Below are 14,871 nucleotides of genomic sequence, written 5' to 3'. Positions count from 1 at the left end.
AAACAAAAATCACTAAAAAGCACAACACTAGGATGACACTTATCTCTTCTGACTTCAGAGTGATATCAGAGCTTGCCATCTAGACCTTGGTAGTTAATGGAGAAAAAAAAAATAATAACCTAGATCATGATTTCCATCAGACCAGTCTTAAACACCCAAATCATCAGATGAGACGAACGATACCAAAAAGCATATCCTTCTCTCCATGAACTCCAATGGTTTACCCTGCAGTAATATAAACATGAACACTGCAGATGCTAAGTCAGGTGAAATCATTCCATGCCTGTCCTAGAGAAAGCCCACTTCTAAGCCAGCATTGCTTCACTGCGCTGTCCTCCTGGCTGCTTGCATCCCTCTAATGTGTAGTTCTGTCCCTGTGCCTTGAGAGGGATTTTGGATCTTGCTTATCATATTTAAAATGCAGATTCCTGAATTAAACCCTCAGTTACTGCCTAGTCTAGCATCTATTCAGATAAGCCTCATTACCTAAGTGCAGTACAAAAAGTTAAAGTATACACTACAAAAAGGCCAAAACGTTCTCCATTAATTAACCTCCTTGGCTGGGAACTATCACTAGGGGTCTGTGATGAACCCTAACATACTTGGCAACACCAGTGTTGTGCAGGCTAGGTATGGAGCATCATGGGAGGATATAATCTCATCTAGTGCAGTGAGGGATTACACCAAGACAGCAGTGCCCTGACAGGATACCTGGATGCTGGTCCTGCCTTTCCTTGCAAGAAAAATTCATTTTCTGGCCCACCATCCTGCCTGCTGCCAAACTATTCTAGCAAGTTTTAGAGGAGAAGGGTCCAAACTGCCTGTAACCGAGTGGCTTTTGCAGTTGCCTGTTGCAGCATATGATACAATGACAGAAGAAATGCAGGACAGCTAATCCATAATGAATACGTCACTTGCTAAGCTACAACTGACCTCATTAGCAACCTTAAGGTAATCAAAGAGGATACATACATCAGCTAAACACTTGATTTAAGGTAAAGCACTTAGGGAGGAGATGTGGGAATGATCCTGCTGGATTTCTTCAGTCCTATTGGTTACTGTGAAAGTACAGAGTAAGGCCTGGAGTCTTATATGGATTAGCAGCATGGGAAGCACCTTCCCCTACCTCTTGTCCTAAAAGGATGAATAAGTACTTTCAGTTGTTTCACAAGCAGGGCGCGAAGAGCACAGTGCTACAGCAGGACTCCTGGCAAATATTTAGCAACTCTGCGCACTCCAAAACATAAAATTAGTCTTGTCGGGTTGATGCAACCCTGCAAGCCAGCCTGAAGAATTTGGCTGAAGTCCATGGTCCACCTTGTTCCTTGCAACCGCAAAGCCATTGATACTGGTGTAAAGTGCAAAGCAGCTGCTTCTGCCCCTGTACATAGTGCTGTCTACTGCTGCAGCTGACAGAGAGGAAGCCAGCAGATAAGAAAAGCATTTAGCTGCTCTTGCTTTTCTTAACAAGCTCTTTCCAGAGCTCAGCTCCCAAGTTCAACCCTGCATGAAGAATGCATCTGGCTCCCAAGCAAACAGCTGCTACATAAATCTTCCTGCTCCTGGCTCTGCTTCTATTAAGTGGTACTCAATGAACATGTCATACTCTGGTAACTGCATTTTCTTGTGCTATCGTGGATGGGCAGTAATTTACCTGGAGAACAAATTCTTTCTCCACCCTATCCTTTGCTTCTGCCCCACCAAGTCATTTTAGATCCAGATAGTTATGACGCTTAACAGGGCCTGTGACTCCCCAGGGTATGTGGCCCACCAAAGACAGGGGAATTTGGAACCATTCTCCATAGAGAGAAGGCATGATACAGGCTCTGTATTGAGCACTGAAGGGAAGAATCACTAGAAGAGCCAGGCCTGAGGAAGAGTCTGAGCCAAACATCTATGCTGTTGCAGTTAACTTTGCATGGCTTCAGGTCAGCCAGGAGGAACGCTCCATCGCTGCGCTGTCCCTGGCTGTATCTGGTGGCAGTGTATTCACTGCATATTCTATGACATTCCTCACTAGTGCTTTGGTAATGTCTCTCTGGTGACCTGCAAGAGATACGCATGTTAGGACCATCTGATGCCACAGCTAACCTGCTGAGACAACAGCTTACTGTGCTTAGTATCATCTCTGCTTCCCTGTACTCCCCCTTCCTCCACCTGTATCCACCTCTTTGCCATCATGAAGTTGCACTACAGAAAAATTCAGGGGTTGCAAGATATCTTTCTTCAGTCTGCTTATTGGATAACAGGTAGGTGAATGTAGCAAAGGAAGTCCGAAGAAAAACCAAGCAATATTAGATTATAAATAAATGTCTCTATGACTGACAGCACATTGAATAAATTAAAAAGCAACAGTTTTAGAACCCAAGTGGGAGTTTTGCAGCAAAAGAATCCCCAAGAATATTATTTTGTCTTAGACAGCACTCTAAAATTCAAGTTACTGATACTACCACACCACCTTGGGCTTTATCTACTAGTGTTACTAGAAGCAACAGTATCAAAGACAGCAACAATTGTGGTACTGTGAGCTTGTGTTTACTTCCTAGCAATTGCCATTACAGACACATTATTGTAATTTAGTAATCTAATCTGTTGCATATTCTGGATAGAATATGCCATTTGTCAGTCATTTAACCACCCTTAATGTTCTAAATCATGAATCTCAAACATGAGCTAAGCAGCCAGAGAAGAATAAAAACCTAACAGAAGCTCACACTAGTGCAGTATGTTGATAGGAAGGCAGCTGTGTCTAGATGCTCGCACTGACTCATCTGGTCTTGCAGTCAGCAAAGAGCCCAAGGTAAACGGTAGGGTTCTACACTGAAGCAACAGAAGTCACAGAGAACTGCAATTTGTCTTGCTACAGCTCAAAATAAAACATAAAATACACTAATTACAATCACAAAAGTCTTTCCCAACAACCATTCTCAGCTGCATTTCTGCACACTGTAAGTATTCTTGCAAATTACCTGCTCTTTGCATGAAAGAAACCTCATGAACTCTTTTGAGATGCATCCTGAAAGACTTTGTCTAGAAAGATAGGCCTCTTAGGAGCTTTGGGGGTAAGGGGGGTGTGGTGCACAGTGCAAGCCTCCAAGCCTGGGGGAAAAAGCTTCCCCCCACATCCAGGTAACAAATCACCTAACACACAATGAATTAAGAGCAATAAAAGTTCAAGTGCAGCAGTTCAAGGAAACAGCTCCTCTCAGTTACCCAGAAGTGGAAGAGGCTGCCCCCACTGTTGACTGAATTCTTCCTCTACAAAGTCTAATTCTCAAGTTACTTGGTCAAACAGATAAAACTGACTTTTTATTAAATAAAGGCCTACCTATCCGCAGTTCACTTCCCAGTGACAACTTACCATTCAACATGCCCTCAGAAGAAAAAAAAAAAAACCAAAACCCAAACAGAAAAACAACTGAAAAACTTCAACGGATATCACCACTAATCTAAAAAACCCCAACAAACTCAAACATCTCTTATACTTTGCAATGGGCCCGACTTAAAAGATAACTTGATTCCAAACAGTGCTTGGGCACATGCATAAGATGCTTGGGATAAGCCAAAAAAGCCAGTTTCTAAACGTCTTAATCTTTACACCAAAATAGAAATGGCAGAAAAAGAACAAAACTAGCAGATTATAACTAAAAGCTGGCTCCAAAAGTGAACAGAAGGACTAACTGACCTGACTCGAGATTGGATTTGGGTCTTAATACCCTTGATGAAGTTGCCAGCATTGGGTTACAAGAGAAACACATCAAGCTGCTTCAGGATGAATCACTGCACAGCCCCACAAATACACAGAATATTTTGTAGTAACTACTCAGGAAGTATCTAGGAGTACAAGGCAATTCCAGGTTGACTGAAATGTATTCACATAAACATAAAGAATTGCAAAATGCCTGGTAATTGCATTGCATTAGTTGTCAAAAGGCTGCATTAAAAGGTACAGAGAAGCTCAAATAAGCTAAAAAGTAAAATTCAAATTTTAGCGTCTGATAAAAAACATCCTGACATATATTTCAAACTCTCCTTCACAAGCACAAATGTCTTCAGAAGATACCACATACATTTCTTTTTAACCGAAGAGGAGCTGAAATTGCCCTGCCACCTGATAGGACTGTTTACAATCCTGTGAAGCAAATGAGATGCACAGACCAGGAAACCTTTGTTCAGTAAGCTGCCGTGTGAGCTTAACCATGCGAGAAAAAAAGACGCTATCTGGAGAGGTGATGTCAAAGGCAAATTTTAGGCCTTCGTATAAAATGCAAGGCTGCTTCTCTGTACGGCACAGGGCCCCAGTACAATGACAGGAAGCCGGGTGTTTGTGGGCTGTGTTAGCACAGTGAGCAGAGCAAACAGCGGGTGTGCCGGAGGAGGCTTTTCTCATGTTACCCTGCCAGGGAGCCCAAAAGGTTGTCGCAGCTCTCCACCGACTCGGGCGCAAAGCCCCCAAACGCAGCTGATCTTAAGCGAGAGGCCCCTGAGCACTATTCCTCCTGCTAACGTGCCGCTCTCCCACTCATCCACTTGTCCAAGGCGAATCGCAGGGAGCCACTGGCGCGCCGGTGCCCTCCCCCCCCCCCCCCGCCGAAAGGCCGGACCCGCTCCGCCAGCGATGCCTACTCCGACTAACCCCACCGCGACCGCACCCGCAGCCGCCTACCAACATGGCACTTACGGTTCGCAAGAAAACACCATTCCTCAGCTTGCAAATCCCAAGCTGTAAGGGGGACCGACCGTCTGTGCGACCACGGCAGTCATGGAAGAGGAAACCCCTCCTCCACAGATGCCCTATTTATTCATCGCTTTAGCATCGCGCGTGGGGGGGGGGGGGGGGTCCGTCATCCTCCTCCCCGACCCCCGAGCTGGGGACACACTGTAGCTCTCCCCAGTTTTAACCCCTGCATTTTGGGTTGGTATTTTACCTGGCAAATGGCCGCATCCCTTCTCAGAACAAAACCATGAGAGCTTTATTCTGACACAAGAGAATTAGCACGGGAAGAAATGCAGCTGAGCAGCTGCCTGCAGCTGGCGACAAAAAGGTTGCACGCTGGAGGCTTCGGCACTGAAAAAGGTAGATGTGGTGCTCATTTCTTGTGCGAGAGAGGGACTGGAGCCTCAGACCCGGATGATTTGCAGCAGAGTCAATTTGAAGCAAACCCAAAAAAACACGAGAAAATGTACATCCACGCACAGGCACCACGCGCACAGATATATCCTTACTTCCCCTGCGCTCTGCTCTCATGCCTTTACAATTATATCCCAGGTATTTAAGTATGAATTAAATCTCCCACACACTAACCTGTCCTCTCTTTAACCTTCCAGTGTAGGCAGAAGGCCTTCAGTGCAAGTAGCTTGTTATGCTGGAGGACAAAATAACCCCTAATCTTCATTTATGGCATCATTCATTTGTGAAAAACACACAGTCATGATTTCTCTGTGTTATGACTGCCAGAGATCACGGGGTGGGAAACAAAGGCGGAAGTCGGAGAACCTTGGATTGAAAGTCACTCCCCACCCAGGCAGGATCAGGAAAAAAATAAAGAAGCTATGATAATCCCACCAAAAATGCAAAGGTTTTTCAGTATTCAGGTAATTTTCCACAGACCTGTATTGGCTTGCCAATCGCTCATATTCAATTCAAGGCAGGATAAAAAGTGCCTGGGAAGACCCTGCACACTGTTGAGAGAGCTTCAGACGTTTGCACAGGTAAATCATGCCCAGTCACCTCGACAGTTTAACCTGATTATGGCACTGGGAGGTTCAAAAACACATTCAAAATGGTACATCTCAGAAAATGGGGAAATAATGCTTGCAGCTTGACAGGCAGACATTGGGAATGGTGACAGCATGCAGAAGACAAGACTGCCCTTGCACCACCAGCTCCCCCTGCTCCTGTCACACCTCAGCACACATTGCATAACCAAAATAAGTCCAACCATCCTGCCTAATAAGATAATGAATTCTGTCACAGGTTTTGCACCAAAGAGAAGCATAATCCCTAAAGGACGGGGAGCCTGGAGAACACTGAAAGAAATCAAGTACTTTGCAAGTAAGACTTCACCTGTCTGGATAATAATTTTTTTTTTTCCATCAACATAAATACAAGAATGAGATTTTTCAAGTGGTATTGACACAAACTAGCACAACTCTGCTGAACATGGTTGTTAACGTTTACCTGGGGGTCTCCCTGCAGCATACTCTGCTTCCTTGCCATGCAATACTGATCTGCAGCAGTTTAAAAAGACCTTTGAACTGACTGTGAGCTGCAGCAGTGTAGGACAACACACCAACACACGGTGCCTGGGAGTTTGCCCTGCCAAAGGGTAATAAGCAATGTGGTGGAAAATAAATAGAAAGACCAGCCAAGAGGTGCTGTGAACTTGCTTGCTCCCTGTGCCTACCAAGCCGGGGTTCACTGCCACTGGAGTGGCAGCCCAGCTGTAGTGCAGAGCAGAAAAGAAGGGCAGGCACAGAGCAGTGGCTATATAAATAAAATCTCCATGGTGCCCCTGCACAGCTCAAAGTGGTGTCACTGGAGAGAACCTCAAGTCCATACCATTTTACTGCAACCTTGAGCAGTTTCAGGCTGTTTGGGAATTTCATCTGGGGTATGCAGGAAAACAGCTGAAGACACCATGAAATCTCCCAAGTGGGAAGGAAGGGTCTGACTTTGGTTGTGGCAGTTTAAGATTCCTGGACACTGCAACGATGGCTGGCAGCTTCTGAACACTTCTGAGGATGAATGTTTAAAAGAATGAAAAGGCACATCTGGCCTTGGTAGGTTCCCTTTATTTTCATGCTCACACTCATGGGTCATTTGAACCCATTCCTGCTACGTACACAAAAAATGTGCCTTTCTCTACAAAGCTGAAAACATGGACCAGACCCACCAAGTAAAGAAAACACACTGCAGAGTGCCCCAGCCAGAACAGCTGAGAAATAGCATCCCCCATCCACAGCTTAGCAGCAGTGAGAAGAGCTGCTGGATACCTTGAGGTACAGAAATGTAACATCTGTTACTGTAGAGGCCATTCTGCAGACCCAAATCTGCTGGAGGAAGCCCCTGATGAAGCTCATGGCTTTAAGGAAGGCTCAAAAGCAAAATCCCAACCCACTGCACTACCCCAGGCAGAGCACACATCCCCCCGTACCACATGGGTGCTCCTCCAGCCTGCCAGCAGGCACTATGCAATCATCAACACAGAAGGCAAACACTTAGCTGTGGGGCTGGGAAGCTGGTATTAGTGGTGAATGGGCCAGGGAAGTACACTGAGGAACATGGCCATGCACACCACAGGTCGTTAGCAATTCTTGCCCATTAATTCATGGCTGGGGATGTAAATCCCACTCAAAGGGGTTTTGGCTGTCTACCACCCACGTGAAGCATGTATGCTCCTTCTCCTACTGTTTCAGGCCTTCACCCAAGTCCAAACCAAGCATGTAGTGGTTTCTTCTGAGGGTGCTGCTATGAGGTTGGTGGCAAGAGAATAAAAGAGGTTTGATGTGTCCATTTTTACATGCAGCACAATGCTCCCTTTCTGCCTGTATATTTGTATTCCTGCTCTACCAACAGAGACTATGAACCTCCCCTGGTAAGAGTATCTTGCAAGCTGAACAGAAATTCATTTTTCTCCTTTCCAGACATGCTAATGCATTGATGGTTACTTTATCCCAATGAGAATTAACATTTTGAGACTTGCAAGTTTGCACCAAGCCACCCTCTGGCTGCAGCACATGCGTCAAAGCTTCTGTCACCACACAAGCTGAGCATAGGCATATAATGGAAGTGTTAAGTCCTGCAAGTGCCTCCATATGGGCAATCTGAACTTGTCACCATGAACTATGAGAATCACTTCAGGGACTAAATGGAGAGCTCACCTAATCCGTCCATCTGTCCCAGGACATTTATTGGTTTAAAAATGTGAAATAAACTGTCAGGAGGAATGCTCTGTATCGATACATTGACTCAAGAATGGTTTGGTTTCATGTTTGTTATCACACAGCCATATGCTCCACTATAGAGAAGATGAAATGTTAACTCGAGGTTTCAAGGTCAGTCATGGAGGCATCAGAAACCACAGAACTGATATTGGCTATAAATCTCATTTAGACTCCCTTATGGATACAGCTTATTTTATACTCCTCCCACCTCCTCATTTCATAGCACATGGAGGTGCTGTGAAAATAAGTTTCTACAAGTAGCTTTTTCAGGAGCAAGACAAGATTTGTCTCCCTGTCACAGACAAAATCAACCATTTCTCTCCAGGCAGCATTCTCCTACCTCAGTTGCCTCAAAGTTTCCTCAGCCCTCTGGCAGTCCTGCCCCGAAGCATCTCCTCCATCCCTTTTATCTTCGCCAAGAAATGAAGCGGTGCCCGGTATGCCACTACAGCATCAGTTGTGCAGTGCTGCAATTTCTCTTCTGCCAGAAAGCAGTGCATGCACAGCCCCTGTACCATGTCCCACAGGCTCTGAGCTCCCTGGAGCCAACCCATTCTATCCACTGTATGAAACTGGTGACTGCATTTTTGAGATGGTGTGAGGATGTCTGGATTGTGATGGCTTCGTGCAATGGGACCAACATGATATTCTGCCACCACTCTATTTTCATGTGCTTTTTCAACACAACTTAAACACAATATTTTTTTTCTAAGTTTTTGCAGAAGCAACCTATAAAAGGAGACAGTTTGATAGCATGGGACATTACAATCCATGCTCACAGCTCATCTTGCCTCCAGCCCAAGGCTCCTTTGCTCTGCTCTGCTCCCACAAGAGGCCCAACTTGTGGTATATCAGTTATCAGTAGAACTGCTGCCTCCTCCCCAATACCTGAACTTAAGAAAGGCTACCTGAAAGCATAGGAGGATCCTCCACCCGAGTACCCCAAAGCATATCTGTGACTGAGATGCAAATTTCAGGCAACTGAAGCCTAATTTAATTCCTTCAAGCCACCACTACAGCAGCGATCCCAAAACAAAAAGTTGGAAGGTTGTAAACAGGGCAAAATAAACCGTTAGGACCATACTCAGATTCTATGTGTGTGTCCAGCCTGATGGTTAGTGATGACTGAGCAGCTGAGAACAACTGATCTGCGAGCCAAGACCAACCAAGACGGATTAGGTGAAGAAGGAGATGTGCTACACCCATGCTGCAAAATGCTGAACCTCCATTAGTATTAAATCCAAAAGGACCAGCAGAGCCCAATGGGCTGCCTGATAACCTGGGACCACTGAGGGAGCTGCTTCAAACCACAATTTGTCAGGTCCTTTCAAGTTCATTACTCTGGTCCTGAGCACAAAGTTGGTGGAAATCACAAGTAGTAGCTGGCATGTTCCAGACCTTTTTGGGATTAAGAACACAGGAACAAGCATCACACTAACTCCCCAGGAGCTGCAATATCCATTTAGATATGCAATACTGGGAGCTATGCTGATGCTGTAGGCAAATCCGCATTAATGTACCTTAAAGCACCATTATACACTTGTCTGAAGGTAAAGATTTAAGACAACCCAGGTAGACAAACAAGTGCTCTGTTGTCACAGGCTACTTGAGTAAGACTGACATATCTCTCTTTAAATATCCCATCAGTTCCTTAGCACATTTTCCTAAGGATTACTAGAAATGTGCCATGTTTACCTCAGTTTAAAATGGTGCATTTTAATCTGCATTTTAAAATCGCTACAATTCAAAACTAACACACGGCAGAACATAAATGATCACAAAAGTGCTTTAAAAGTGACATGCTACCCTAATATTAGAACAGAAAAAGTGCTGTTACAAAAGATCTTTTTTTCCTACCCCATATCAAATACAAAGACACCTAGAGACAACTGTTGCAAGACTATCTGTGAAGTGTTAGAACTTAAGAAGGTAGCTTCTGTGCTTAATTATTTACAGCTCATGTGTCACTCTTAATTCAGATCTCGTTCTTGATTAAGATCTAGCACACCCAGCAGCATATTGTCACAGCACAACCACCTGCCTTATCTGTCCCAAATGTTAACTGAGCAAGAGAGCGTCTGAGGATTCAGAGAGGGTGGTTACAGCAAAACAAAACCTTGGGAGAGAAGTTTAGACCAATACTAACTTCCTGTTTACCTTACTATTTCTGTTTTACTAATAAAACCAGTCAGGCCATGAGACCCAGCATCCTCCTCCCAAGCTGTGGTAAAAACCCAGACATCGTAGTGAAATGGCATCATCTTAGTAAGGCTAATACTAAAATCATGATGTTCTTAGTTCTGTCAATTATGATAAAGATGTTAAATCCCTTAAAAAGAGGTTATTGCCTAGACTATGCTGGTTTTGTTTTAATTTCAAGTGATAGTATTTTCCATTTCACGATCATGCAGAAAATCCTGAATTTAAAAAACAAAATCGTGGCATGGTCCTCCAGTTGTTTTTAGGAAAAAGACTGAGTAAAGAAATAGCACTAATATTAAATGAAATTTCATACACTTTTGAATGCAAAAAAGGAACATTATCATTATATAAATATGACTGGACTACAGAGACAGGCCAGGAATCTATCTCAAATTTCTCTGTATTCAAACACAGGGTGAAATACAGGCTTGTCTTAAAACAGGAGACTCTCCTAAGAGCCACAATGAACTAGTAGCATACTGCCTTAAAATTAAGCTGCAATTCAACACATGCAACAAAGAAATCACTTTGATTCTTCTTTTTACATCGTTACCATTAAAATTATATTACATATGAGTTCTTACACTCTGCCCTCTAACCATTAGATAGATTAAGACATTTGGTGTCATAACACAGCAACAAGTCGTAACGAAAACACATTAACTTCAGTGTAATTTGACTCTCAATAATAAATTTCAACAGAACTGAGAAGTCATGTCAGTCTGTTTCTGATGGTCAAGGGCACTGGCCTCTGACTTATCTCATATAAATAACACTGAAAATAATTTCCTTACCGTGCTCCAATGACATCGAAGAGATGCTGCCAGCGATCATTGATTTTGTTGAGTTTATCATTTATTTCTGCAACTCGGCTCTTGTTGCTAGCCTTTATTAGCTCATCGCCCATTTGTTTCAAATGAAGCTTATTTTCACTGAACAGGTTTATTTCTTCCATGTAATCCTGATAAAATACACAAAAACATTGATTAATTCCTGGGCAAAACAAAGCAACTAAACCAAAACTATCAGTTTCTTTTCCCATGTGTGTGATTTGAGGTCAGGTTTGGCTTGCCATGGCTGAGGTTTCTACGTTAGCATGTAGAACTCTTTCACTTAAAACAAACTAAAACGAAACCAAACCTCAATGGAAAAGCACTCTAGCAATGAAGCCACTATGAAAAAAATAAGCAGCTTAAAGACTTGCAAATGCCAGGAGTAAGTACTCCTAAAAATAGCAGTTTAATGTTCTAATTTTGTCTCTGCTTTCCTGATTTAATGTAATTTTTCAATCAAGCTACCTCAAAAGAACCCAAATTCAAGTCAAGGATGGCTTTATTCTGCTGGTATTCTTATCCAGAGATCTGGGATTAGATATCAAGACGTTTAAGCCATGGGTAGGAACACTACAACAAAATAATGGTCCTGCTTAAAATCAAGCTAATACAAAAGTATTAGAAAGCACTAACTGCACTGGCTACCAAGGAGAAGGAGGAGGATTTAGGTTTTATTTTTGGTGGTAGTAACTTCTTGTTCGCCTGGCATAACACCTACCCAATCCTTCCATCTTTTCTTTGCCCTCTGACTACTAGTTTTGTAACTGCTGACAAGAGTGGAGGTGCTGAGAACAGTGAGAGGCTCCCAGGACACCGCTGATCCCCAGCAGGGAAAGCCCTGAGCAGTGCTGTATGGACATCTGGCACCCAAAAACCCAGACCCCCCACACCACACTCACATCATGCTCCATGCCTAGCTGCAGTCAGGCAGCATTTCTGTTTTGCATTATGCTCCAAGTCTGAACATCAAGAAGAAGGGAAATGCTGATCCTAGAAAAGCTCATATTCTCATAAAAGCCTGTACGTGCTGGTTTTATATGATGTATTGCTTTTGAGAGGCAAGGAAGAAATGAGGAATGGTGTCTCTATAACAAGCTATCAGACTGCAATTGAAGAAAAGTGGCATTACTACTTACCTTCTGCAATTTGTCTATCATGTCTTCAATGCTAACATCTGCAGTCTGCAACACTTTGCTTTCCATTTGTACCAGCCAGGAGCACAGCTCCTTATTCTTTTCATTGAACACAATCCAGGCATTGAGCTTGTCCTCGATCTCCTGCTTACGCAGAGACACCTATGGATAAACACACACATCAACTGCTGGCAACATCTTTTTTGGGAAGGAAACCAGCAATTATGAGCCTTCTAATTTCTACTCTGCATATGATAATATTCCACTTTGCAAGAGCAGGTATCAAATATCTTTAGCTTTCTTTTCAAAGCTAGCAAGCTGATTGTTAGTAAGTCTTATTTTGGATAGCAGGGCAAAAAGTTGACTAGCCAGATTCTCTCGCTCAGAAGAATTAAACTGAAGAATTAAATATAAAAAAATTTATAAGCTTTATAAATAATGAGTTTATACAGCAATTTAAATATTACTCACTGAAAACCTGAAAATGCCAAACAAAGAGCTACTACATACTGTTTAACATGGTCTTATATATAACACAAGAGAAAAAACAGCTAGGTAAGTTCTTATTTTTCTGCAAGAGAAACTTTGCAACTACTGACTGCAATTATTTTGTCTCTATAAAAACCTCCCTCTTTTCATTCCATTTGCTCACCAGTTCTTGGAGAGCTTCCAAAAAAATCTGTCCTTTTTATTGAGAACTATGGATTTTTTTCCCCTCAAAATTACATTTGCCATGACGGATAAACAAATTGTCTAGACAGAGAAATTAAGATCTGATGCTACCTGAATCACCAAAGCTAGTAACACCACTCCAACATCTCAGAAAGAAGCAGGGTCACTCTTCTACTAGCTATAGTACTTATTTCTAGCCTAGGGGTCTTAAATAATACATGTTTATTCATTTATCTGCTTTGATGGATTCCTGTACTAAGATATATGGGACAAAGGACATGACAAATGGTCCAAGTTCTACTAAAATAAAACAAGACAAACAACTAACCCTTCACCCTTGACAATAAATTCTGTTAAAGATTGAGGATAACCTTTTGCTTGCCTTGGCCATAAATGGCCACTCTAAATATCACCCAATGGCAGGAAGCACTCCCTCTTCACATCTCAGGTGAGCCATATACAACATACGATTCCTCACAATTCCGTTAGTGATTCTGCTAGGCTAATCTCTAACACTATTTTGTCCCTCAGAGTCAAGTTTAAGTGTGGAAGCAAGAACAGCTCCACGTAATACCAGGATCAAAACAGGAGGCAACCAAGTGATCTCCCAATATATTGCTTTTGTCCTTTAAATTTTGACTTTTTTTTTTTTTTTTTTTTTTTTTAGGAGGGAATGGGGAATAAAAGTGATTTCTGAATCTTTAATGCTGATCTAAGTAAAGAGATGAGCCGAAAGCACTGTCTTGGGACACAGGGAAACCACCTCTAAAGTTCTCAATGGGAAGAAGTCTTCCAGAGACCCCAGGGACCTCAAAAAGTCTCCCTAAGAAGGCCTCTGCTCTGGGATGCTCTCTCCTTCCTTCAGCCTCAGAGGTACGAAGGGCAAATCCTTCATCCTTCCTCTACCATTTGCGGCATCCAATAGAATCAAAGAATAGTTAGGGTTGGAAAAGACCTTAAGATCATCTAGTTCCAACTGCCAATCTCCCACTTGCAGAACCGAGTTAACTTGGTCAGTGGAATAAGACACTATGCATGTCAGCAAAACCATTGTTAAAATCCTGAAATGATCCTGACTCCATTTTTGCCTGCTAAGCATGGGCAAGGCAGGATTTTAAGAGCAAGAAGCACCTTTTAGCTGGCTAAGAAATACAGATTGAGGGTAAAGCAGGAAAAATCCCCCAGAAAAGCTTCTAGGAACATGACTCCTTCAAGCCACTGCTTTGAGCACTTTCTCCTTGTACCAGGTGCCCTGGTACCAGATTCATTTTGTACCCACAGCATGATGCAGGAGGAATCTGAGCATTCCCAAGGGAGGCTAAAACTATCAAGGTTAGGTCCAACCTATACCCTAGTGTTCTTTAGGACAGGGTACTTGCTGATACAAATAGTTTAATCTTTGACCTACATGTACCTTGCCAGGGCAGCTATGTAAATGCTAGTTGCTTGAGTGCATATGCTCACTAAGTGTGAGTGTGTGGCTGCCCTGCTCCTGTGGCTGTGACAGATGCAGAGTGGTTCACTCTAAACAGCTTTCACCTCTCTGCATCTATACTGCAGATTTTTCTTCACACAGTACATCCTGACTCCTCTATTTTGTTAGCCAAAACAAAGCAGTCATGCTAGCAGCAGAACCCATCAAGTCTGCTTTCATACCCTCGTGTCTGGCGCTGAGCATCGGTGCAGGCTGAGCGGGGAGGCCCGACAGGGCTGTGTAAACATTTCAGCACATCCCTTCACTCCAGCATAGAAGAGATTCCTCCCATTACGGATTTCTGTGTGCCTAACACAGTCACATTAATGTCACCCTTTTCTTGTCTCCAAATCAGACTGAACTAGATGTTGTTCCCTCAGGAAATTAAAATGGAAATTTTAAATAAAATCAGAACTCTAAATTACTACAGGAAATTACTTCTTGGGTAGACTGTAGTGGGGTACATGCAAAAGATAAAGTTAATTTTCACAGCTGCTCACCACAGCTGAAACAGCATCAGCAGTTGACCAAAAAACCAATAACGTTCTCTAACTTACGAGTTCAACCACAGATTTCCATTAGGAAAATGGTTCAGGCATTTGATTTAAAA

The 14,871-nt window shown here is 43.0% G+C and overlaps 1 protein-coding gene across 1 annotated transcript in view; it reads right to left on the bottom strand.

Annotated features, from left to right (window-relative positions):
- Positions 1 to 14,871, bottom strand: part of LOC104405773 (nesprin-2-like) — a gene marked incomplete at its 5' end in the record, with an annotated part of 148,639 nt that overhangs the window by 15,592 nt on the left and 118,176 nt on the right. The window contains 2 exon segments of the mRNA XM_010014581.1: positions 10,944 to 11,110; positions 12,119 to 12,277. Coding sequence (XP_010012883.1) covers positions 10,944 to 11,110; positions 12,119 to 12,277 — 326 coding nt within the window.

This window comes from Nestor notabilis, unplaced genomic scaffold (assembly GCF_000696875.1).
Source record: "Nestor notabilis isolate BGI_N333 unplaced genomic scaffold, ASM69687v1 scaffold2365, whole genome shotgun sequence".
Taxonomy (NCBI): domain Eukaryota; kingdom Metazoa; phylum Chordata; class Aves; order Psittaciformes; family Psittacidae; genus Nestor; species Nestor notabilis.
This window is presented reverse-complemented; position numbering and strand designations above follow the sequence as displayed.